Source organism: Leptonychotes weddellii, chromosome 4, assembly GCF_054177405.1.
Source record: "Leptonychotes weddellii isolate Sample4059 chromosome 4, ASM5417740v2, whole genome shotgun sequence".
Classification (NCBI taxonomy): domain Eukaryota; kingdom Metazoa; phylum Chordata; class Mammalia; order Carnivora; family Phocidae; genus Leptonychotes; species Leptonychotes weddellii.
The window spans coordinates 126,703,006-126,730,760 of record NC_138372.1 but is presented as its reverse complement, the minus strand read 5'-3'; the positions used below and the strand labels follow the sequence as shown (position 1 = coordinate 126,730,760).

The window sequence follows — 27,755 nt, the reverse complement described above, 5'->3', positions numbered from 1 at the left end:
CCCCACTGAGCAGGGAGCCCGACAGGGAGCTTGATCCCAATACCCCTGGGATCATGACCTGAGGAAGGCAGACGCTTAACTAACTGAGCCACCCAGGAGCCCCCATTGTGCTGTTTTGAAGTCTAAGCGAATTCAAGTATATAAAGCACTTAGGATAGTATCTGGCACATAATATATGTTAACTATTAATAGTGTTATTGTATATCTTTTGTAGGGTTATGAGTTTTACCATAGCTCTTATTTCACCTATTTTGTGGACATAAAGCACACAAGCCATTTCTAAACCACAGAAATTATGGCAGTAGAAATTACACTTTCGAGCCATAGATAATGTGGCTTCTTATAAGTGTGGCTAGTAGTTAAAAATTTATGACCAGAAAGGGGAGTGCTTCATAGGGCCAGCACGTTACTTATGTTAGGTGATCAGAATGTCTGAAAGAGACTAGCTCACTTTCTGACATTTAGTATACCATAAAAAAATGTCATTTATTTGGGGAGCCTGGGTGGCTCAGTCATTAAGTGTCTGCCTTTGGCTCAGGTCGTGATCCCAGGGTCCTGGGATCGAGCCCCACACTGGGTTCCCTGCTCCATGGGGAGCCTGCTTCTCCCTCTCCCTTTGCCTCTCCTCCTGCTTGTGCTCTCTCTCGCTCTCTCTGTCACTATCTGTCTCACTCTATCAAATAAACAAATAAAATCTTTAAAAAAATGTTATTTATTTATCAATGCCTACTTCCTGTGTAATATAGATAAAGGCAAAAAAGATTTTTTGGAGTTTTCCAGTGATAAATTTTTACTTCAAGGACAGATTTTGCTTGAAGCGTTTCAACAGGGGATAGCAAAGAATCTTTAACTGTAAAATTTTAATGATTAGATGTTTTGAGGGGAACTCATTTTATCATATGCAGTTTCAGAACATTAGGTTAAAATATATGCAGATGAAGTTATTCAGGTTTTTTGTTTTTTCCTTTTTTGCCTAAAGGGCAGTTCTTATCAGGCTTTTCTTAAAATCAGAAGTCATTGAACTATTTAATCTACCTACCAATGAAGTCACTGTGACAGATAATCTAATGATTAAAGGTATTCTTTAGACAAAACTTAGCTTCACCGGGCAAAGCAAAGGGCTTTTCTAACTAAGTCTAGAATGGTATCTGCCCCCCCACCCAATCAAGTGAAGCCAGCATAAGAGATCTATATGAAACACAATACAAACTATGCCCTGGATGTCCCCAGATCCTTCTGATCTCTGGCCTCAATCTCTGAGATCGCACATGCAAGCAAGAGGATCTCTGAGCATAGATGAAATCTGTGATGATAAAGAAATATTAAAAAGATTATAGCATCAACTAGAGAGGTAGAAAGCAGTGGTGGCATCTGACACATAATTTAGTGAGCATGCCAACTGTGAATCACCTAACCTGAAGAGTCTTCCTACTCAGAGCTGGAATGCTTGAGGATTGTTTGAGTGCCCTTTATTTTAGGATTTATATAAGGAACAAGGCCTACAGTGGACTTTGGTTCCACACTGTGAGAATTCCCAGCTTGCCCAATGTTCCTTGTTGGAGGGAAGTTGGGTTATTATTACAAGTACTCATAGTCTACCAATTGCTCATAGTATACCAAATTTTTAACTAACTATATTCTACTTTGTTATATTACATCAAAATGAATCATGACAAAACTTTTATAAGCATTATTCTTTTCTAATTCCAAAATAACTCTTCTATTTAGAAAACTTGGAAAATACCACTCTTAACTGAAGGCATCAAATGATATACACAATAATATATGTTGTTTATTTTATTTTTAGGTAAAGGAGCTTTTTTTAAAAGTTTTTCTTTATTTATTTGAGAGACAGAGAGACAGAAGCATGAGAGAGAGTGAGCATGAGCAGGGGGGTGGAGGGAGGGGGAGAATTAGGCTCCCTGCTGAGTGGGGAGCCCAAAGTGGGGTTTGATCCCAAGACCCAGGATCATGACCTGAGCCGAAGGCAGATGCTTAACTGACAGCCACCCAGGCACCTGTAGTTAAAGGAGCTTCGAACATAAAGAAATATAAGTAGGATTATATAAGTTAAAAGTGTGTAAGCACATTATTTGGCATAAAGAAATTCAAGGACTTTCTTACCTCAAGAATAGGACACATGATTTCTGCTGTGACATCACCATGATTCTTACAGAATTTATAGAATGCCTCGAGGTAAGACTTAAAAAGAAGATCATAAAACAATAAAATGAAGATATTTTCCTTTGGAAATTTCTAGATCAGCTTTTCATGGCTTATTAAATACTTTAATGGAGGTTGAATTACTTGTCCTGCAGGGTGATATTTTATTAAAAATTTGATACAAACTTTCACATTGAAGCATGTTGCACTGCTTTAAAAAAGAACAAAATTGTATTTATTGTACCTTATGATTCCTTAACAAGCACTTTTTTTGCATGGTTCTTGGGTTTATTTCACATGGTTAATTTTTGGTACTCTAGTAAGAGTGCCAAATTCTTTTATAAGCTCAACAAACAGTTCTAGATTTGGTCCTGTGCTGACATTTAATCTCTCTTGGTGCTCAGGAGACATGTTTGGGATGGCTTTGAACATGGAGGACACATTGGGAAGGCAGAGTCTGGGCTGAACAGTTTGACTGTGTTTGCCTCCCAACTCAATTACTTACTAGCTAACTGACTTCTGCCAAGTAAATCTTACCTCTCCATGTCTCCGTTTTCTCATCTGAGGAATGGGGATAGCAGATAGTTTTGCTGGCTAGATTAAGTGAATTAATGCTTATAATTTGCTTAGGACAGTGCTTTCTGTTAGCTGTCTCAAGGATGCCTCCTCTAAGTCCATACATCTCTTTATAAAAAGGAAAATTGCCTGCAACACGGTGCTTTTGAAAGGACCATATGTTTTAGCATAAGCAGCTATTTATATAGCATGACAACATATACTCCTTCAGTTACTCTGTGAGATTGTCCAAAGATGCTATGGTTGTATGAGTGAAAATGGACAGATTTTGCTCAGCCCAATGGACATACAGCTACTCAAATGGTGGCAGCATAGTCCAGACAGATAGCTGGCCAGGTTGTGCAAGGTGAAACTCGAGGACAGAGATGGATACTATATAACACAAGGATCACTATATATGCTGGTTGTTTTATTATTTTTAAAAAAATTTTTTAAGGATTTTATTTTTAAGTAATCTCTACGACCAACATGGGTCTCGAACCTACAACCCCGAGATCAAGAGTTGCAGGCTCTACCAACTGAACCAGCCAGACACCCCTGTATGCTGGTTGTTTCAAAATGGATATGGTTCGCCTTCCTCATCTGTCCACCCACCCACCATCCATCGATCCAATTGGTACCTTTTATGTCCCAGGCACACCAGGCAAGGAGCTAAGAATGAAGAGAAGAATGGGGTGCATAACTTCCTCCCAAGAATCTTGCTGCTTCAGGGGAAGCTGACATGTATGTATTGAACTAGAAGACCAGGACTATAAAAGCTGTATTCCAAGTCTGCAAAGCATCATAACTGCAAAAGTTGGCTAATGGGCAAAGTAACTTTTAATAAAGAACTCTGGCCAAGATGTATTATGTCATAAAGGAAAACATAGTATTTTGGGAGACACTTACTTTGTACAGTTTATTGCGCAGTAATTCAATATTCAGTTCATCAAGGGTATTTTCAGACATACAGTCTTGAAAGAATGGAGCTGAAAGCAGAAATTACCACAAAATAAAGTAATTCAAAGCATGATTATAAACATTTCCTGAACACATCACCCGGGCTCACTCCTGACTAGAACACTGTAGAGTGGCAAGCCACAGAATGGATCAAGCTACCAGTAATGATGACAGTAAGAGTGATTATTTACTAAATATTTACTATGTGCAAGCTGTTCACTAAACAATGCATGTATTTTACCTTATTTGATCCTCACGACACCTTGGAACTATTCACTTTATGGCTTACTTTTTGAAGTCTCCCCACCCCCATCTCATAGTAGTATTTATCATTTGCAACCTTACTATGTGCTAAGCACTGAGTTGTACTAAAACTGTGTCTTTAGTTTTCAAAGCTCTGTTATACTAACATACTATTATTTTTTAAAATGAGGAAACTGAGGGGAACCACACTGCCCCAAGTCACCATGTTGGGACCAGGCAGAGCCTGGAATCAAATATCCATGATTATAGACTTACTCTCTTTCCATCACGCTCCCTTTGCACCACACATTTAATGATGACCCATTTTTTTTTCTTTTTAAAATTTGTTTTCAACAGCAACTATCTTGACACATGATCAACAGTGAATTGCTATGAATTGCTACTCTCCAGTTTTCCTGACAATAATGTATATAAAATTATCCCATTAGCATTTTGAATGCTAGAACTATTATCGGTGCTAAATTATAATGAAATTAGCATTTATTTCATCATTGCTTCAGGTCATTTGACAGGCGCCCCTGAGCATCTCAGAAAAATGGCATTCCTAAACTTCCTAAAACAAAATGTTGCCTCTATACAGCCTTATTTAGACAGAAGTTTAAGACAAAATTAATCATATAAAACCCAGCTAGAAAATTAATTTTTTTTGAAAAATTACAAGTGCTATCATTTATTTACTATGATCTGGTACAACGTACAAGGTTTGGAAGTTGGGAGATGAGCCCCAGCCCCTACTTGGCTACGAATGGTCCCTTAAGTGACTCTGGGAATGTTACTTTCATTTGTTGTCATCGGAAGAATGAGGGAGCTGGACTAAATGATTTCTTAATGTCCCTTCCACGCCTAGGAATCTGTATAGTATGACATTGGATTCATGGAGAAAACCATGAATGGAATGTACATTTTCTGATGACTATGATAACACGCACAAGAAGTGATACAATTGCTTACACATTCAATACCTAATGGTGTTTCCACCAGAACGGCTTTAAAGAGATCAGAAGGTGTCTCCGCAATGTTGACTGCTTCCATTTCCGTGAAACGGCCCAATGGGTGGCACTTGGCCAGAATTTCTTTCATAGGTTTTTTTTGCAATGCACCGTTCATCAGTAGAATCACATTGTCTATCATGTAACTGCACCTGGTTTAGAAGAAGGCTCGATCATTAGGAAATCAACTGTATGAGAATAAGATGCATACCACAAGTAAAAAAAAAAAGAAAAATATAGTTCAGGCACATACTCTTTCATTAAGGAAATATATGAGTCTTATTTTAAATTTTGGGGTTTGAGAGATGTGAATGGGGATATCATAGTTTGAAAATCAATGTTGTCATAACTAAGTAAAGCTAAATAAAACCTAGCCTGGTGGGAATAGGCAGAAAATGACCCCTACATTGTAATTGTCAAATGTGGTAGGGTGAGGTTGAGTATGAAATTGTGTGGTTTCTCAGAACGGACTATGGTCTTAAAAAGTTGAGAAACACAGACCTGGAGCATTTCACTCTATCTTAAAAACTGACTTTTTAAATCTGCAATAAAGCCCATCATTGACTCAGAATTTAAAATATTTTAAAATAAAAATACTTACTAAATATTAAAATATTTAACATTTATTAAAAATTTAAAATATCCTGTATTCTTTTCCTCCTATGAGACCAGGTAGTGAACTTTCTGTTTTCTCCCTAGGTTCCCAAGAGTCCATAGGTTCCTATTTTATGTGATTATGTTGCTCAATATAAGAAGCTCTGCCCAGGATATCCTGGGTGCATACGCTTGTTCACTCATGTGCTCAGCACCCAGGATATTACAAGCAATGAGGTTAAGAAGTAAAAGGAAGAGTTCCTTATTTCACAGAGAATATAGTCTGAGGGAGGAACTGGACAAAGAATCCATTACGGTAAATTGTAACGAAGCACAGATGCTAGGCAAATTATAGGGTGGTGTGGAGATTCAGAGCGGGGCACCAAAGCAGTCCGGGATCAGACTTCCTAGGGAGTGATATTCAGGCTGAAACTTGCAGAATGAGTAGGAGCTGTCCAGACAAAAGTGGCTGGGAATTGAGGGAGAGAAGTCTTTAAGGCAGAAGGAAGAGCATGCAAAAAGCCCCAGAGAATACAAGGAGTTTTCTGCCTGGTGCTGGGCAGTGGTGGGACCAAGGCTGAGCATGCAGGGTTTTGACAGACAAAATGAGGAATTTGGGCGTGGAGGGCGATGGAAGATACGGAATGCCTTTAAACAGAAGTGGGTGTTATGATCGATACAGAATAATGATTAAAACAGGAGAAGGGGTAAACAAACAGATTATTAGGTGCTTTACAAAAGTTATTTAATCAGGATAACAACACTGTGAGGATAATAGGTACTGCTCTTCTCTCCACTGTACAGTTGAGGAACCAAGAGAGGTAAAAATCCCACTCATGATGACACAGCTAACAAATCAGACAGCTGAGAAACTCAAGCAGTCTGCTTCTGGAATCTTTCTCTTAGCCCTTAATCTATGCTGTGTTTAGCTTTCAAGGATGATACATAGATTTCTAGGTTTAACAGACTGTGGAGCCATTTATTGAGATGAGAGCATTGGAGGAAGAGCAGGTTGTAGTGAGAGTGGATGCTTTGGACAGAATGAGTTTAGATGCCTGGGAGATATCCAAGAGGAGATGCTAGGTAGGCTTCAGAAGTTGGAGTCCCGAAGACAGCCAGGACCAGACATTTGGGGGGTTTAGTGGGGGAAGTTTAAAGGTGGAAGAAATCATCTTGGAGATGGTTGGGATCACATCCTAAAGTGCACATAAAGAGTTTCGCCCTGAGAACCCCGAGAACCTCAACATTTGAGGACCTTGATGGAACCTGAGAAAGAATGACCAGATAGAAGGAGGAAAACCGGGGTGAGGGGGGTTCTAGAAGTTCTAGGAAGAAGTGGTCAGAGCATCAAAGGCCACAAGAAAGTCAGGGTAGACACTGAAAGTGTCCATAAGATGCAGCAACTAACAGGTCATCCAACAACAGTGAAAACACTTCCAGGAGAGTTTATCAGTGGAAGGGAAAGAGGAAATGGTGGCAGAAATGTGATCTCGTGTTTAAGGTGAATGGGAAATAAAGAGGTCTAAAAAGAAAAAAAAGAGTTCCTACTACAAATTGACCTTAAAAGAAGGGGAAGATAGCTCTATGGAGACCAGGGGCCAAGAGGCTTTGGACTTCGATCTTTGTGTTTTTAAGAAGAAAGAGGGAGCCAAGAGGGTGATGTTTCGGATCAGGCCAGAGAAGGGGCAAGCCAACTGAGGAGCTGAGGTCTTCCAGGTCTGACGGTGACGGGACAAACTGTTGGCACAATTCAGGCTTGAAAAACAACCGGATAAAAATGAGCCGAGCCACTCAGAAGCATTGTCACTGGAGTCTGGCTGCGTGGGTCACAGACTTCGTGTGCAAGAGTGCTTTCCAGCTGGAAGAGAGTCTCCTTCATTGTGGACCTTCTACAATTTACTCCAATAAAAAAATTCTATCTGAACAAGTTTAGAAGCAGGCAATTATCCCTTTATAAAAGGCACATGACTCTAAAGTTTCTTCACCTCCCTAACAGCGGTACCAAATTTAGACATTATAGAATTTTACACTCCTTTTTATCTCTTGAAAATGACATTAAAATGGAACTGCTTATTTAACTGTCCCTTTATGGCTCAAAAGCTATTACCTGAGAGGGGAATCGCTAGTACTTAATAATCCTTAGCAGGCTCCAGACATTTAATTGTTCCCCACAGCACCTCCGTAATGTAAAAGCCTACGAGCTGCCAACATTCTCAATTTGCAGAGGACTATTAGACCAATGTTGACGGGCAACCAATGTCAATGCTGTAAGGATTTAGCCCACAGGCAACACTCAAGCCTGCATCTGTGCAGTGTGTGCATGGGTGTACACAAAATTCTTTTTAGGGGCTCCTGGCTGGCTCAGTCTGTAGGGCATGAGACTCTGGTCTCGGGGTCTTGAGTCTGTGCCCACGTCGGGGGCAGAGTTTACTTAAAAAAATAAAATAAAAATGAAAACAAATTTTTTTTTTTTTACTAATAATCTAGACCCTATATTGCAAAGAGCAAGGACTATAGCGACTGGATTCTGTTTTATTTCAACTCACTATTTAAATGGCTTTGTTTCTAAGATGGAGCAATAACACCAGTTGTCATAGCATTGTTGGGAAATGGAGTGAAAACCCAGGGCTTAGCCCATGGCAGGAGGTAGAAGGGAAGGGGTCTCTTTCCTGTGTCCTCCTTCATCCCCATCACACATGTGCACTGGGTATATAATTCTCGTTGGCTCTCTGGGGTGGCAGGGGGATGATGTGCCCAGAAACTGTCAGGCTATAATCTTTATAGATCCTCAGGGCCACACATATAGTGGTTAGGAATAAAATCACTGCTGATACTGCTTGAGTAATTTTTGAGCTTGAAGACACTGGGGTATTCATTTAGTTCAAAGTCTTCATGTTTTAGATAATTGTGCTCATATGTAGTGACAGGCCAGGATGAGCTAGGTTAATTTTTCTCTTACTACTGGTCTAGACAAACATCCTCATTTAGAGCCCCTGCTAAATATTTTATTGTATAACTCTAATGCTGGCACTTGTGAAAATCATGAAGTCACCGAAAATTTTGATAGTGACTCAATTTCAAAAATTTTAGGTTGTAAAATTATAATTTTTAAAATGCCAGCCCTCTTTGCGGTTTTCCCTGTGTGTCAGGCATTGCACACGTATTCTCACTCAAGCCTCACAACTCAGTGCTGTAAGGACCATTATTACCACCACTTTAAATACCTTGTCCAAGGTCACACTGCTAGAAAGAGGCAGAGGGGGCACCCCAAAGTCGAAACTCTGGCTCCTATGAGATTCGGAAAAAAAAAACAGCTCAAGGCAGATGATATTTTAACATTTCCTTTTGGTCCTAGTGCTGTTCTTTCTCTTTTTGCTCTTGAACTTACTTAAGGATCTTGAAGCTAACTAAAACACATTTCCTGTATGCTAACTACCAAATTCTGGGCTGATATAACAGTTGCTGAACGGTCAAACAATGTAAAGCCATAATTTGGTGAGTTAAGAGGAATTATTCTTCAACTCTAGTCAAAACCTCTCTGCCCAGGCTCAGATCCAGACTCTTTTACTTCCTTTTTGTGGCTATGACTGCCTGGTTTTCTCATAGACACCTCAGACACCTTATCTCAAAACCTGAATGACCCCAGTGTTTCTCCTTCTTCTATAATCTCTATCAGCAGCATCACTACTCTTACTCCTAAAAATCTGTCAATGGCTTCCTTTTGCCTCTAGAATAAAGCAGAAATTTCTCATCATTGTATGCAAAGCTCTTTATTACCTGGCTTCTGATTACTTATCCAGCTATGGGTATGAATAATATTTTTAAAAGTATGGATTTTAGAAAAGTGAATAGAACAGACCCCCCAAAAGCTCTTAAGGGGCAGGAATAAGACTTTGCAAGGAAGACTGAGGAAGGGCCAGAATGGGCAAAGGAGCACAAAGAGAAAGTGTCATCACAGAATGCAAGGGACAAGGACATCAACAACTGAATACGACAGCAAGCTGTGAAAGAGCTGAAAATATATCTGTTGGACCTAGCAACTAGAGTGGTTTTGGTTTCCTACAATGAGGTAGGAAAATAGACTCAAGTGGTTTGAGTAAACAAGTGAGAAAACAGGTGAGTATAGACTATCCTTTTTAAGAAGTTTAGCATCAAGGTGTGGGAAAGGGTAGAATATCACTGTCTTCATATGGTCATTGTGTAAACGAAATCAAATCATACATGTGACAACATGTTATTTATTTATTTTTTTAAAGATTTTATTTATTTATTTGAGAGAGAGAGAATGAGAGACAGAGAGCATGAGAGGGAGGAGGGTCAGAGGGAGAAGCAGACTCCCTGCCGAGCAGGGAGCCCGATGCGGGACTCGATCCCAGGACTCCAGGATCATGACCTGAGCCGAAGGCAGTTGCTTAACCAACTGAGCCACCCAGGCGCCCTGTGACAACATGTTATAAATTGTTTAGTTGTCACAGTAGAAGGAGCCCAGGCTTTGAAACAGAGAAACCTAATTCTAAACCCAACTCTGTCACCTAAAAGCCTGTTTAACAAGAGCTCCATTTCCTCAGGCTTAAAATGAAAATATTTGTTCAACTTTGAATGGTTGGCATTTGGATTAGTAACACATATGAAAGACTGGTAGAGTGCCTCAGGTAAAGAAGGAGGGTGTGATCATACACTCTGAGAAGATAATAAACCAGACTTTGGAGGAAGGGGAATAGGAAATTATAAGCCACATAATCTTTTATATAAAAAACTTACAATGTTTAAATTCTTTTATTGTCTGAGTTTTACACTTAGTTCTAGCCAATAGAATCTTTTCTAAATTTGCCCATTGCTCTTAGAAGATAAGAGGTTATCAACCCTTTTGTGGTATAGAGACAAGGAACTGAGTGGAAATTATGTTATTTGCTGGGATATTAAATATTAAATCTGACTTATACCTATTTTTAGAAAACCTGTGACCATCCTGTTCTGCATCGTATAACACTAGAATGAGCCTTGTGTGGTCATTACTTCATTATGTTTCCTTTAAGATACCAGAACTTCAGTTTAATGTTTATCTTTTGGGAATGTAATCATTAATCTCAAAACAATGCCTGTTAACTAGTTGTCATAAATGATAACTGCTTTTATATATATTAAAAGGGCTGAATCCCTTTGTTAGATGGAGGCTCTTTAAGACTCAGGCTGAACTTCTCCACGTGGGTGCGACTGGATAGTAAATAACTTGGCGAACTTGGTGATTACAACAGATTCATTATCTGAAAGCACTATGACTTCGACTTGGCTTTGTTGTAAGAGCCACATCCTGGTATCAGGACTTGATTGCTACCGGTTCCTTTCTACCAAGAGGCTGGGTCAGCATCCTTCATCTGCAACACATTATAGTGTTCTTGATGACAACGATTCTGTTTTAGGTGACCAGAACTGTGATATGTTTGCTAGGTCACACTTGTACATATGGCATACACAGGGACAGAGACATGAAATGCATAATAAAGAGTAATTGTTCACGGCAAGGATTGGGCTATGTGTGAAATACACTTGGTGTACTCTAAGTTATTTCATTCCTCATGAAAGGTGCCAATTCACCCTTAACAGGCCCAGCAGTATTTATTGTGACATGGACAATAGGGCCGTGTTAGAAGTATTTTTCAATGTATTAATTTTCAAATGAAAGTGTCCTTGATCACATTGGTAAACATTTCTGCAACTCCTGATTTATTTAATCCAATGCTAATTCCGTATCCTCACAGGGGGCAGTTCTGTGTTTAGTCCGACTTGCTAAATAGACTGTTGAGATTTAGAATATCCCTCATAAACATCTGCTCCCTCTTGAAATTTGACTTTTTTGGGTAGCACTTCTTACTTCCCTAAAGTTTCCCCTTTTTAAATAGAAGTGAAAATTAAAATAATTTTAAAAAGCAATTAATTTTGCTGTCACACTCATTTTTCCTTCTCACAAAACAAAATACTGCAAAAATTGCTCAGAAGTCAGCATTGCCTATAATAGCATATTTTAGAACGAGAATGCTGATCACTATGCATTTCCCAAACCCTTGGTAGCTCTTGAATCTTTAGAAAAAGTAATAGGAAACTCTTTTCTTTTTTTTTTTTTAAAGATTTTATTTATTTATTCATGAGACACAGAGACAGAGAGAGAGAAGCAGGCTCCCAAGGAGCAGGGAGCCCGATGCGGGACTTGATCCCAGGACCCTGGGATCACGACCTGAGCCGAAGGCAGACGCTTAACCATCTGAGCCACCCAGGCGCCCGGAAACTCTTTTCTCTAGTACTTCTCTACAATCTTGGTTTAACCCATCTGTTTGGATTTAAAAATTCCTCAAACTTATTTGTCCTTTTCTACATAAGTGTTTTTGTTCTTATTCTCTAGATGTATAAAAGCTTCCTTCCCCACCAATTGCTAGAAATCAAAATCCCTCCCATTCTTTAAGGTCATATTCAAATACCACATTTTTCATTAAGCTTTTAAAGTATCTCCAGCTAGAAGTGATCTTTTTTTCTCTAAATTTTTGTATTTATATTTATCCTGGGGTGATATTAATTTTCAATATATATCAGCAGTATCAATGGTGAACATGAATAATTAGCTCATTCATTCACAAGTATTTACCGCATATCTGAGGAAATAAGACCTGGACTCTAATACTAATTCTGCCACTATTCAACTGTGTGCTTTTAGATAAGTCATTTTGCATATTCATTTCAAATACAGTTATTTGCAGATAATTCTTACCAATCTTTATTAGTTATAGGAGTTTGTTCAGTACATTTTTTGTGACCTCCCAAGAAGCCTGAACCATAGTAGTACAGAATAGGGACACAATGATGATTTTTTTTCAATCAATGAATAAATTTTTCTTTATGGTCATTCAAGTACATTAACTCTGACACAGGGTAAACAGAAGTAAAGAAGATAACTGGCTACCGGGTATCTTAGCCTGAGCTCCCTTTCTAGGGGTCATAGCTGCCTATTCCTTGCTTTTTCTATGCTTTTCCATTGAGGAGAATTATAACACTAGGGAAATTATGCCACTTTCACCCCTTCGTTGGCATGCATATAAATACTATGGTAATTCACAGGAAAACACCAGTGGAGTGATTCTTCTTGCCATTTAGATGGGTTTAAATAAGCTGTGTCTATCATAGCCTGTTCATTTGGTCAAGAACAGTTAACAGGTGGATCTCATCTTCATTATATTCAAAACACCAGTCACAATAGATATTGGGGAATCTCTTATCTTCTGATGACGGAAGAAAAGAAAAAAAACAGCTGAGAGACTAAGAAAGGAAGAAAACTTTCATATATTGTTGGGGTATGAGAGAACAATCTGCTAGTATCTATCACAATCTAAGACCTGCACATCTATCGACAATTTCACTTCTGGGAATCCATGCTAAAGAAATTCTGGCGTGAGAGAGCAAAGATATATGTACAATGATGTTTGCTGCAACACTACTTGGGGTAGCAAAGAAAGTAAACAACCTAGATGGACAAGAGGGAAATGGTTAAATAAAGGATGGTAGACGCCACACAATGGGATACAACATGCGCTTTCAATAACATAGACCTTGGTGCCCATGTAGAAAATTCTGACTAGATTATGTAAAAAAAGACAAAGTCTAGGTAATACATGTAATATGATCTTGATGTTCTAAAACAAACAATAAAACCAACTATGTATACTTATATTTGGTCACATATAAACATTTGCATACACTTTAATCTTTCTTCCCATAGAAGAAAATTATGCATCAAACTAATGAGGGTTGGGGCTCCTGGCTGGCTCAGTCAGTACAGCATGCAACTCTTGATCTTAGGGTTGAAGGTTGGAGCCCCGCCTTGGACGTAGAGAATACTTAAAAATAAAATCTAAAAAAAATAAAAAATAAAAACAAGAACAAAAAACATTTATGAGGGTTACCTCTGGGCTTTGGGAAATGCATTCGAAAATATAGTCTCTACTTAATCTGTTTCCTTATTTCTAAAACGCCAATATTAGTGCCACCCATACGGATGTCATGGGAATTAAATGAATTTAATACATGTGAAGTAATTATAGAAGTGCTGGCTCGTAGTGAGCACTAAATAAAATTTAATAAAAAAAAAACTCTTTAAAAACACAGGCACAGTTTTCTTTTTCAATTAAAAAAAATAAAATAAACACAATAAAATAAAATACAACTAAGGCAGTGGGTATCTGGATCAGTACCAGGGTGGATTTCAATCCCTCCAAGTTATGAGACAGCTTCAAATTTCTTTTACTAAACAATTGTTGGGAAAGGAGCAATGCTTTGGACAAACAGGCTACTGGGATCAATCATGCCCCCTGGTGGTTGGTTATCACCCCACCTGGACTGTGGACGAAGAACGAAGGAAAAAAAAGACGCGTTCTCCCGAAGGGGAGAACTGTTGTAGGGTTGGTATCCTAAGTTAACAGTCAGACGCTAATTTTGCTCATGTCACTGGCATTGGCCACGCAACAGTAGTACTGGGTAAGCAGTCCATGTACCCGCTGCTTTGCCTCCTCCCAGGCACATCCGTGTACACACACGGTCTCATCCTTCAAGTCTTCAGCTTTGGCATCACCTCCTTTCGTCAATCTTTTCTCGCTTTCACCGGTGATTATACTCTAATGCAAAAAAGTAGCTGCATTTTTTAAAAGCATGTGTATGTGGATATGTTGTAAGTGTGGATATAACAAACGGGCAGAAGACATGAACAGACACTTCTCAAAAGGTAACATACAAATGGCTAACAGACACATGAAAAAATGTTCATCATCATTAGCCATCAGGGAAATCCAAATCAAAACCCCATTGAGATACCACCTTACATCAGTTAGAATGGCAGAAATTGACAAGGCAAGAAACAATAAATATTGGAGAGGTTGTGGAGAAAGGGGAACCCTCTTACACTGTTGGTGGGAATGGAAGTTGGTACAGCCACTTTGGAAAACAGTGTGGAGGTTCCTCAAAAATTTAAAAATAGAGCTACCCTATGACCCAGTAATTGCACTCCTGGGTATTTACCCCACAGATACAGATGTAGTGAAAAGAGGGGCCATATGCACCCCAATGTTCATAGCAGCAATGTCCGCAGTAGCCAAACTGTGGAAAGAGGCAAGATGCCCTTCAACAGACGAATGGATAAAGAAGATGTGGTCCATATATACAATGGAATATTACTCAGCCATCAGAAAGGATGAATACCCAACTTTTCCATCAACGTGGATGGGACTGGAGGAGATTATGCTAAGTGAAATAAGTCAAGCAGAGAAAGTCAATTATCATATGGTTTCACTTAATTGTGGAACATAAGGAATAGCATGGAGGACATTAGGAGAAGGAAGGGAAAAATGAAGGGGGCGCTAATCGGAGGGGGAGACAAACCATGAGAGACTAGGGACTCTGAGAATCTGAGGGTTTTAGAGGGGAGGGGGTGGGGGATGAGTGAGCCCGGTGATGGGTATTAAGGAGGGCACATTATTGCATGGAGCACTGGGTGTTATATGCAAACAATCAATCATAGAACACTACATCAAAAACTAATGAGGTACTGTATGGTGACTACCATAACAAAATAAAATAAAGAAAAAATTCATATATTGTGTAGATATATTCTTATATTGTAATATCAGCCAGTTTCGTGGGTGTGCGATCTGTGTAGTCACACAGGGCCCAACACAGAGAAGGGCCCCACGCTTGGTTAAATTATCTGCTATTGCTCTCTTGAAATGACTAAACATTTTTTTCAACAAGAGCCCTGTACGTTCATTTGCACTAGGCCTCGCAAAATACAAGCTGGCCCTGTTTTCAAATTACACTCACAATTCCAAATTGAATATAATTATTACTATTCTAGATGAGGAAACCAAGACTTCTAATGAGTAAGGAACTTTTTTCCAAGATCCCACAACTGGTGTATTGTAGACTCAGGTTAGAGTCTACCAAATGGTTCCAAGAATTTCTCACCTGCAACAGGGTCACCTGGAGGGCTTATTAAGTGAAGATTCACAGACCACATTCCAGGACCTGATAACACATAATTTTTAGAGGTATGGTCTTGGAATCTGAACCTTAAGTAACTATTCCACTGGCTTAGAGAACAAGTTTATGTTCAATTCACCTCTAATTTTAAAACCTAGCATAGGCCTTCACTCCTGGCAGTCACTTAGTATATGGTATGCTGATTAAGTGAATGTCATTCAGTTCCAGACAGATGGAAGTATTGCTACTGCAGGATAGCACCAGGGTTTTTCAATTCTCAAAGTGCTGAGAGTTTTGAAATGCTGGAGGCCTTATCAGCAGCTACAGTCGAGATATTTTTGCCCTGTACTTGCTTGCCACTGAATATCCACATGGAATCTCTGGATATAAAACCTGTTAAGATGTTACAGTCCCTAAGATTTCAGAAGGACTTTTCTGGCCAGAGATTCAGAATCACAAATGCAAAGTGCTGTCAAATGGTCAATTTCACAATATTATTGGGAACTTGATTACTGGAATCAAAATTTAATAAATTAAATACTGTGGAGACTTTGAAGTAAGGAAGATACAGAATTCAGCCCTTCTAAAATGTTCATGACCAGATGGAAGGCTATATAGTCATTTATAAATGTTAGAAAAATTTTTGACATAGAAAAAAATGCTGATAGTATATATAGAAAAGTTAAGATTCAAAGTTATATTTTGAGTGATTTTAGTTCTTTTAAAATGTATGAAAAAAAGAATATGAAAATAATGCCAAATGATGGTGAGGTTAAGGGTGTTTTATCTGTATAATTGTCTCTAATTTACAGTGGGCTTCCTATTCTTTTTGATTAGAAACAAAACCCACAATCCTTTATCTAACTTGCAGATTCTCTTTCCTTAGCTTAGAATTTGCAGGAATTATTGCCTGTTTTCTCTCACTGGTCATAAATCAAGATGCTAAATTCTGTTACATCTATGTCCCAAATGTATCTAACTACTGTCCCCTCCTTTCTATCTCGGCTGCTATTTCTAGGCTTAACTTTTAAAATATCTCCCTCTGGCTTCTCTGTTTCCAGTTCCATCCCTTCAACACATCTTTCACAATGCCAACAGAATCATCTTTCTAAAATATATGTTAAGATCCTCCCCTCGCTTTTCAAGGCAGTGTTAAGTGTTGAAAAGTAAAAACAAATGAACAAAGAAGAGAAAGTAACACCATTGGAATGCTATCCGGAGTGACCTGATGTCACAGCTTCTCTACTCACCAGCTACAAGGTCCCTACATGCCCCAGGAAATGGGCATAATAATAACAGTTATCAATTACTGAACAAACACTGTGTACACAATAAGAACAGATACTTCCCCATTGGTTAGAGGAGAAACTAATGTCACATTACACTGCCTGAGGCAGAGGAGCTGTTACGTGTTCAGAGGCTCTGCCCAATGGCTTCCCAGCAGAACATGCCCCACCTTACAAGGTGGTGACCATTCGGTGAGGGGTACCGTCACATAGGGAGCATGCCAGCGATGGAACCCTTTCTGAGAAGCCTTCCTTTACTGACTTTTACTCATAGAGACTTAGGGTCAGAGCCCTTCATCTGGCCAGCCTCTTTACTCTCTTTTACCAGCCCATGCTCCTCCTGCTCTTGTCTAGGCTTCAGCCACATCCGAGATGACTTGTCATTTCCAAATAACAAAATTTTCTCATGCCTCACTAATGAATAAGTTATTCCTTCAACATAATGCCCATTTAAAATTTTGGTTCAAATTCGATTTTTTTCTGCAAATCTTTTTTTTTTTTTTTTTTTTAAGATTTTATTTATTTGAGCGAGCAGGGGGTAGAGGGAGAAACAGTCTCCCTGCTGAGCAAGAAGCCTGATGTGGAGCTCGATCCCAGGACCCTGAGATCATGACCTGAGCCGAAGGCAGACGCTTAACTGACTGAGCCACCCAGGTGCCCCAAATCTTTTAGAATCACAGTAAGTTATTCCATCCCCTAGGCTCCTCCAACTGAATGTTCAAGCCTCTATTAGAGCTGTTGCTTAATTCTGTCTTATTTTTTCACCACCTGGGAATACATCAGGTTGCTCCATTAGAATGTAGGAATGTAAGTGACCCAGAATTATATTACTCGTTTTGTGACTAGTAAAGTGATGCGGCAGCCAATTCATCCAGTTGGCTGAGGACTTTCCTGGCTTTAGCAGGGGAAGACCCACATCCTGAGAAACCCCTCCGGGAAAACCAAAGTGTACAGCCTCCTAACGTATAGTGCAGTGAAAAGCCTGTAGAAGGTTTATAATACATCATCAGAATAGCCAAGAACTTTGATTAGCCTTTATGAATAAATCTTTAAAGATTTTTTCAATGTGTGGTCCTTAACCTACAGGTCTTGGCTAATAATAGTCCAAGTACTTAAGACTATGTTTGATCTTCATCTTGCTCTTCCTTGATCTTCCTATATTCAGAAAATGTATATCCCCTGAGGTGGAGTATTTTGAATATTGAAAGATTATTTTTAAAAGATGGCTAATCTCAAAAGGGATGAGAAGCTGAAATGCTGCCAGAAAGTGTTGGGTAGGAGGGAAGAAAAATAAAACAATCTAGTCCTATATTAAATAGTTTCTTCATTAAAATGCTAAGGATTCATTCCTTTGTTTCACACAACTGTGTATAATTATAGTATACAAAACCTCCAGATCTTCCTGCTATTAAGCATTTAAAAATATCCATTCCAGATTTTCAAAATGTTTCACATATACAGTAATTATATCACACAAATGTGCAATGCTTAGATTGTATTTATTATAACAACTTAAATTTAGATCATCTCTATTAGGGTTGACTTCACATTTTCAAAAGGATGCCCTGGGCACTTCCTGATAGAACAGGAAGTAATCCTAATTTGATGGAAGTTCGTGGGTGCTAGACACCTGACTTCCCAAAATATTCTAGAAGAGAAATAAGAAAAGTAGTTTTAGAACTCTTTTTCATATGTACACCTTTTGTTACGGTAACACATGTCAGGGTTCTGCAGAGCACCTGGATGCTGCCTGGGCTGGCAACTCACAGAATCGGGTGGGACAAGTCATGGACTAAGATTTAGAAGACCTAGGTTTTGGTGCAGCTGAGCTATCTGGTCTCTGACAGGGAGGTAACGCTGTCTGTGCAGGTAACTATGGCCATGAGAATAATTGTGAAAGTGACTTCCAAGTCATAAAGTTGAAGCGCCATGATAAGACATTTTTTTTTTAAAGATCTATTATTTATTTGAGAGAGCGAGAATGAGAGAGAGTGCATGAGAGGGGGGAGGGTCAGAGAGAGAAGCAGGATCCTCGCTGAGCAGGGAGCCCGATGCGGGACTCGATCCCGGGACTCGAGGATCATGACCTGAGCAGAAGGCAGTTGCTTAACCAACTGAGCCACCCAGGCACCCATGATAAGACATTTTTAATCAGAGGTGTACATCGAATAACCTGGGTGTCTTCCAAAAGGGTGTCTGCCCCACTCCAAGGCCAACAAGCTCAGAATTTTCTGGGAAAGTGACTTCCAAGTCATAAAGTTGAAGCGCCATGATGAGACATTTTTAATCAGAAGTGTACATCGAATAACCTGGGTGTCTTCCAAAAGGGTGTCTGCCCCACTCCAAGACGAACAAGCTCAGAATTTTCTGGAAGAGGGATAAGGAATATACTTTTTTAAAGGGCCACAGATAATTCTGAATTACTTGCCTTTTAATAAACTACTGGGGCAGTGCAAGATCTTTAGCTTTCTAGACTGATGGACCTGGAATCAAACCCCTTCCAAATCTCTTAATAAGAGAGAGACTTTAGAAAATTCATTAATTGGGGCTCCTGGGTGGCTTAGTCCTTTAAGCGGCTGCCTTCAGCTCAGGTCGTGATCCCAGGGTCCTGGGATCGATTCCTGAACAGGGCTCCTTGCTCAGCAGGGAGTCTGCTGCTCTCTCCACTTCTGACGCTCCCCCTGCTTGTGCTCTCTCTCTGTTAAATAAATAAAATCTTAAAAAAAGAAAAGAAAAGAAAATTCATTAATTTATTGACCCTCAGTTTCTCTAACTTAAAAAAATGGCGATATAAACACCTTCTTTGCAGAGTTCTTGAGTGGAGATGTAAATGAAACATTTAAGTGAGAGTAAATAACCTAAGATCATGAGACGCAAGACCGATCAGAAGATCATAAGACAGAAGAGAGTGTTAGAGACTGTGGCTAACTGAAGAATGCAAGCCCCGACTAAATATATTTTTTAAATTATTTTAAACACTGACCTTGTCATACAAAATATATCTGCAGGCATGGCATCTGGTCTTTACCCCTAATATACTGGCCAATAATTAACCAATATTCAAGTGCTACCTAAAACATAAAATCCTGAGTAGTCTGCAAGTATCTTCTAGCTCTGTGTAAGGTGCTGCTAAATACAGGAGTATACAATGATTCAACAAATATTCAGTGCCCATTACATACTAGCAAGTACAGATAGAGATACTAAAAGAACTAATTCAAAGAATTTATAGCCGAGAGAGAGAGTACAGATAAATCAAAACATGTCCATTACTAATACCACTAACAATACTGATGCTACCCAAATTACCTTTCCACTTTCAGCTTTGCATTAATATTCTATGCAAGGTTTTGTGAGCACCTGTATTCTTATATATAATTTTTAAACATTGTTAATGACTAGAAGTATTGGGGATTTTAAGTAATTTTGTTTTAGGAACAGAGTACATTTTACTTTTTAAATTTTATTTATTTATTTTTTCTAAGTGGACTCCAGTGTGGGGCTTGAACTCATGACCCGGAGATCAAGACCTGAGCTGAGATCAAGAGTTGGATGCTTAACTCACCAAGTCATCCAGACGCCCCTAGAAACAGAGTACATTTTAACTAGACCAACATGGTTGTCTACTGTGAAATAAGCAAGCTTGCTTAATTAATGCTAAGGCTTCTCCCAGGTTTAAGATTCTGTAGTTAGGAAACACTAAACCATGGAGTCATCACATAAGAGGAAACACTGACCAAGTGACTCAGAGTCATCTTAGAGCTAAAGTACTTCCTAATACATTTTGAGCAAGTTTCTGTCATGTGAGACCTGTCTCTCAACGCAAAAAGTACAAAACCTGGCAGCTTTCTGACTCCATTAAAATTGGATTGTCCTCTGTCATTATCATGGGTCAGATTTTTCTGAACTCATCTAAAATCTGAGCAAAAGATGTGTACAGAGCCTACTGCCAACATTTATCTTATTTTTATTTTATTTTATTTAAAAAAGATTTTATTTATTTGACAGAGAGAGACACAGTGAGAGAGGGAACACAAGCAGGGGGAGTGGGAGAGGGAGAAGCAGGCTCCCCGCGGAGCAGGGAGCCCGATGTGGGGCTGGATCCCAGGACCCTGGGATCATGACCTGAGCCGAAGGCAGACGCTTAACGACTGAGCCACCCAGGCACCCCTATCTTATTTTTATTTTAAAGCATGACTCCTCCATTTGTTGATCCATGACCCAGGCAAGTTACTGCACTTAACTTTTAGATTCCTCATCCTTAAAATGGTGATGATAAGAACCGAGATTTGTTTAAAGGAGACAATGTTTGCAAAGCACTTAGCAGAGCCGTGGCATATAGTAATATTCCATAAATATTGTTTAGTATTTTGACTGTCATTTCTACTTGCACACAGATAGGGCCTTCTTGTCTTTCTTCTGAGGAATCTTTAATGATGTCTCCGTAACTACCCTTGTCAGACATTTTTGCTGGAGGCATCGCTGCTTGGAAAGCCTCACTCCCAGGCAGCCAATGAAGATTAGATATGAACCTGGAGCTGACTCAGTCCAAGCCCAAGCGCTTTGTTCTTCATCCCAACCATTACGAGGAGTTGAGTCCTATGAGCAAACCTGGCCTCTTCTCTGGTCTCTTATGTTTGGGGTTTCTGCTTTAGATTTTTATTTATTTATTTTAGAAAATACTTTATTTTTTAAGTAGGCTCCACACCCAACATGGGGCTTGAACTCATGACCCCAAGGTCAGCAGTCACATGCTCTACCGACTGACCCAGCCAGGCGCCCCTTCAGATTTTTATTTTTAAGGAATGGTCTTGCAGATACCAACACACACATGAAAAATACTCTCCGAGGTGATAAGGCCCAGCTTCCTTAGCCTGCCATTGAAGACTGTGCATTATCTAGCTGGAACTTACTTTTCTAACCTCCTTTCCCCATTGCTCCCCTCCCCTTTTGGTGCAGCCCACTCCTGCCCAAACTGACCTGTTGTTCATCATGCATACTGTGTCCTACCCACCTACACGCTTCAATCCCAGATGCTCAGCCTTCTCCCTCATCTCCAAATTCCACCCTATTTCCAGATTCAGGAGCAATGTCAGATCTTTGGAAGGCTTCCCAGAATCCTTCTCAAAGAAAGTGCTTGGGCTTTGGACTGAGTCAGACCCAGGTCACACCTAATTTTCATCTCTAACTAGCTGTGTATTTGTGATTCTTTAAAAAATAGGCACCTGGGGTCTTGCCTATAAATAAAAACTTAGCCTATAGCACTGATAGGAGGTCTAATTGCACAAACAAGGTATATAGGCACTAATCACATATCTCAGGTATACCAACAATTACTTCCCGCCTCAAACCAAGGTCATCTCTTCTACTTACTTATTTATAGACATAGTATAGGAACAAATGGATACCTATTGGGGAAAAACAATTTGAGCTGGATCCCTAGTCTCATTTCCTACACTAAAATAAATTCTAGATGAACCAAGGTTTTAAATCTAAAAAATAAAACATCAAAAAAAAAAAAAAAAGAAAAAAGAAACATCAACAATAATGAATGAATGAAATAAAAGACAGGTAAATTTACTCATAAACTGGGAGTGAAGAAGGACTTTCTAAGCAGGATACAACAATCAGAAGTCAGCAAATGGAAGGATTGATGGTTATAGCTAATGAAAAAAATTCAATGTTTCTACAGGAAAAAAAAGCTATAAAAATTAAATTATATCACACCAAGAAAATAATTTTGCAACATGTATTATGAAGGGCTAATTTTCTTAATTTACGAAGAGCCGTTCCATATCAAGAAAAACTGCTGAATACTCCAAAAAAAAAAAAGCCAAAAACACACATGATTAATAAATGCAAAATGATGTTCAATTTTGATAATAAAGAAATATAAATGAAAGCAAAAGATACAATTTTTAACCTATTGGATGGGCAAAAACTAAAAAGATAATATTCAATGTTGGTAATGGTGTAAGGAGACAGGCCTTCTCATGAACTGTTTTGGGACTGCAAACTGGTGCTACTTTTGTTGAGTACCACTTCGCACAATTTACAAGAATAAAAAAAAGAACATTCCTTTGATTCACTACTTCCACTGCTAAAAATTTATCTTAAAAATAAATCAAGACCTGCGCAGTAATAGGCTAGTTGCAAAACTTTTTGCAATGGAAAAAAAAAATTAGTTACTTGTTAATAGATTCCTGGTAAATTGAGTCATGATACGTATCAAAATGGAATTCTAGGCAGTTATAAAAAGAATGATGTTGACAAGGATATTTCTAAGAAATACTAGGTGGGAAAAAAGTGCAGAAGGAATATGATTCCATTTTCATAAATTTGATGTGTGGAAGTGGGGTGGGTTGAGTGTGTATCAATTAACATACTCAACTGTAAATACTTTTCTAGAAAATACATATGAAATGGAGAGGCATTTCCTTTTGGGGTAAGGAACTGAGTGGGGAAGAAGGGGACATGTGGAATAGAGGAATATTTTTATTTTATATTTTTCTAATCCGGTCTAGGACCTGGGTCTAGTATTCGTCACTGTGCATATTACACTGAAATGGTATATACATAATAACCAGCTCATCAGTGCGGACATTTGTTCCCAGCTTGTCTGTTAGAACAACTGGAGAGGCCCCAAGTTTTGAGCAGTGGATAGGATTTGTTAACTGGATTAATGAAAGTACAATTTATTATCGTGTAGAAATTCAAGCGTTTTTTAGAATGAAAGTCCTTCATAGTGAAAGACTGGAACTCCTGGTGATGCAAAGGGAAAAAAATAAAACATATATAACTATGATGGGAGCTATTTCTGCTGTTGCAAGGGGAACCAGGAAAGGATAGATGTGGCTTTAGCAACAACATGTGATGTTTCAGCTCCAACCTGACAAGTGATCCAAAAATGTCACATGGTATTTACCTTCAGTATCTGCAGTCAGAACCCTTTAAACATCAGCGCACTTACCATTTTTCTTACAATGAAAACTGAAAACACTGTTTGTTTTTTTTAAACTAAACTTCACCTCTGATGTGGGGCTGAACTCACGACCCGGAGATCAAGAGTCGGGTGCTCTACCAACTAAGCCAGCCAGGCAGCCCTGAGAACATGACTTTATGTAGAGGCTGCCACCACCTACATAATCATGTATATAAATAAATGAAATGTTCCAACAGTAAATACGTGGCTCTGTGAGCTTATAAGTTGCCAAAATTTGAATGTACTCAAACTTACAAACAAGAGAAAAAGGTTTTAAGCTTCATGCAGCCGAATGCCCCACGTGTAACTATTAGGGGTCATTTGCACAATCACACGGGGGATTAACAGGGCTTCCAGCTACCACTTACGTCATGTATGTAAAAAACGTGCTCAGGGGTTCCAGGGAATGATTCCGGAAATATTCAAATTCTCTGCATAGCTTTTTCCTCATCTCCGTGTCAATTTTGGAAACAGTGAGAGGATTTGTTTGATTAGCCAAGAAGTTTCCATAATCAGTGGTCTGGAGATGAATTTTCACATCTGAAAATTAAATGAAACCTCATTTAAAGTTTGAACATGCATAAATAGCTTTTACAACATTAATTGAATTTATTGTGACTTTATGATAAATGCATATTAAATTATCTTATTAGATATGTATGTCTATGTATGATTTAGCCTTGAGTGTTACTCTCTAAAGCAATAAAAAATTCAATGTTAGTACAGATATTCTAGTACAACAACAAAAAAATTCAATTATCTAAACAATCTAGAACTATTTAACACAACTGAAAAGAACATTAACAACCACCTAGTCCTAAGTTTACCTGAGCCAGTTGTAGTCATTTGGAAATAGCTGCTCAGAAAACTATTGAGAAGGATCCTAAAGCTTCATCTCAGCTTGATGGAAATGAGAAATTTATTAGTAATATTTACCATGGGTACGGGAGGTGGAATGGGCAATCATCAATAATATCCTTTTATTATAGATGAAGAAATGGAGTCTCAATAGGGCTGAGTGGTGGAGTTATAGAGTAGTAAGGCTCGAATTAGGAGATGGATCTCCTTACTCTTAAAACCCAACATCATTTCCAGAAGACCATGCCAGGCATCCTCTAAATGGCAGTGTTTTTGAATGCCAAGTAAGTGCTGAAGCATTAAGTGGGAGAGAAAGAGAGGTAAGAAATGAAGCCAGAGAAGTAAGCAGGGTTGTCCAAGAAAGGCTTGGCATGGCTTCCTTTATCCTGAGGATAACCAGGAGCCCTTGTAGGCTATGAACTGGTAACTGTCGTAGCTGATGAGAAGGTGGATTTGCAATTTGGCACTTAAGCTATTCTTAAGTATCTGAGATTCAGTGGACAGGCATTCTTCCTTAGTACCTGGAGAAGATTATGCACTGGAAATATTCTTTATCTGACTGCAGAATTTATTTGTTTAATTACCTGTTTAATTAACTTAATTTTTAAAAAATTATACTTTTTTTTTTTTTTTTTGGCCATCTCTTGTTTGGCTTTTATTTTGGCAGTTCAGATTTTTTACACAATTTGACAGTTTGCATTCTCAGCACTGAGGAATATTTGCCAACAGAAGAAACACAAATGTTATTTCTTTCAAAACCATGATATTTTGCTCATGCGGCATATGTTTCTTTTAAGCAAAATAACTTCCAAACCTTTCAGCTGCCAGTGAGATCCTGAAATTCAACATCTCAAGTGTTTCAGACCCCATAGGAATCATGTAATACTGTAGTCAACAGAGAGGCAAATGGAATTTTTTTTCCCAGCACCAAAACAATCCAAGGGACACTTGAATGAGGATTCTAAGAAAATCTCAAAACCTGAAATGTTTGCTCTGAGATGATGACAGACTGCTAATAATATCAACAACGCTTATAGTTTTATAGTTTTCAAAATGGGCTCACATAATTTTTTCTCTGCATTTCCCCAAGTGCTTATTTAAATAGGTATGTAATAAAAAGGACCTTGTGGTCAAATAAATTGGAATAAACAGGCTTCTTAGCTGTAGGAATTGAAAGCCTTTAACACATTGAGTGATTTTTTAAAAGAGTACGGTTCAGAACCTCCCAAACACTAGAAAACAATGGAGCCACCCACAGAGCACACTTTGGAAAATTACACTGCTTTTTTATCCGGAGAAGTGACGTTTTTTTCTTTTTTATTCAAATGAGGGAATGGGATGTTTTCCAAACTGGGATCACTACCAACTAAATCCATTTAATAGGTCCCAAACAGCAAAGAATTAAAGTATTAGATTAGGCTCTTGTAACAAATATGAGCATATAACACAGAGTAGCATATACACGTGTGTGCACACAGGGGCATCACGTAAAAATGTGCCTTCTGTGGGTTGCAGTCACTGGGTTCAGTGAATTCTCTGAGATCACTTGGCTAGTGAGGCAGGATGATGATCTGGGCCATCATGATTATCTTCTATTAATTTGTTGGTCAGATCAGTTTTAGAAAATGGTAATTTTTTTTCCCTGTGCAGCTTCCTATTTGGGGCTCTCTATAAAAGTGAATGTCCAGACCTTTTACACTCCAGGTAGGCTTTATGCCAAGGAAGCACCTTCAAGAGGTACCCGCAAGGGGTGCTTCCCTTGAGCCATCCCCTGCCTTTTCCCCACTCTCTGCCGGTGCTGAACTTAAGAAGTTATCTGACTTTTCTGAACTCAGTTTCTTCACCTATAAAATGGATATAGAATCCATGCCTTCGGGTTGTTGTGGGGATTAAACAAGAGGACGTAAGTGAAGAGCCAGCATATAGGTGCTACTCCATAATATTACCTTTTTTCTTCTCACTTGTACCCACTTACTTCAGCAATAATTTGATTCAGTTGGCTAAAGACTTCGGTACTTATTCTTTACATCAGAATATTCTCAAGCTAATATGTTGGCGTCGGCCATCAGATCTTATAATTACTCAGATTTTAATACTATACCAGCATCTATAAAACCGGAACTTCTCCCTCCATTTTTGCTAATTTATTGCCATTCCTACGGTGATAAAGTTCCAAGTCCTTTTTGGTGCTTTCTTACTCCAAATCCCTTGCACTGTTCTTTAATGTCCTCTCTGGTTTCCACTCCACGTGCCCCTGGTTTAGAATGGCCACCTGACATCAAGATTACTGCTGTGAGCTCTTAAATTGATTCTCCCAAGCTCATTTCTCCTCATGCACTCCCTGCCTCAGATTCAATCTTTCCAAAGAATTATTTTGAGTTTATAATGACCTTGTAAGAATCTTGGAGTCACTGACAGTTGTAGGCAGATTAAAAAGGACTTTCCTAATATTTGTAATGTTTTACCACTGACAGAATGGCTCTAATGGACATCATCTCTTAACCTTAACAAATATTCCCATTTCATAGATGAAGAAACTGAGGCCCAGAGAAATACATGTTCATGTTTTCTATGCTTGCGAGTATTTGACTGAAGATTCAGATATGCCTCTTGTCCTCATTCATTTTCCTAAAGCTCCACAATCAGATCTCCAAGGTCCTTCAAGATTTTTCCCAGCCTAAATTCCGGCCTTATCTCCAGGTATTCTAGTATTGCAGCCAAACTGGTTTACTCCTCACCAAAAGCTTTTATTTAAATAGAGGAATCTGTAGTTCATTAATTTTCCCTCCTGGCCCAGAATGCCCAGCCATCACAACACTGCTTACTCGCATCTCATTGGCATTTTCCTAGCCTAGAGGCCTGCAGATCTGCTTCACTTTTAAATATATTTGTGATCTATAGGTTTAAATTGTTCTTGTATTTTAAAATTTTGATTGTTTTTACTTATTTATGATATCCTCTCAACTAGAGAGCTGTTTAGGGAGTGCATAATATCTTACTGTTTATCATATTTTCTACATCACCTAATACAATTTTTATCGCATAGGTGATTTTCAGATATTAGTAGATTTAATTTCTTTTTTTTTTTTT

The 27,755-nt window shown here is 38.7% G+C and overlaps 1 protein-coding gene across 1 annotated transcript in view; it reads right to left on the bottom strand.

Annotated features, from left to right (window-relative positions):
- Positions 1–27,755, bottom strand: part of ATP6V0D2 (ATPase H+ transporting V0 subunit d2) — a 43,417-nt gene that overhangs the window by 7,548 nt on the left and 8,114 nt on the right. Inside the window, exons 2-5 of the mRNA XM_006727120.3 lie at positions 24,176–24,347; positions 4,905–5,083; positions 3,628–3,707; positions 2,125–2,202 (exon numbers count right to left, since the gene is read on the bottom strand). Of these exons, the coding sequence (XP_006727183.2) occupies positions 2,125–2,202; positions 3,628–3,707; positions 4,905–5,083; positions 24,176–24,347 (509 nt within the window). The remainder of the gene's footprint in view (positions 1–2,124; positions 2,203–3,627; positions 3,708–4,904; positions 5,084–24,175; positions 24,348–27,755) is intronic.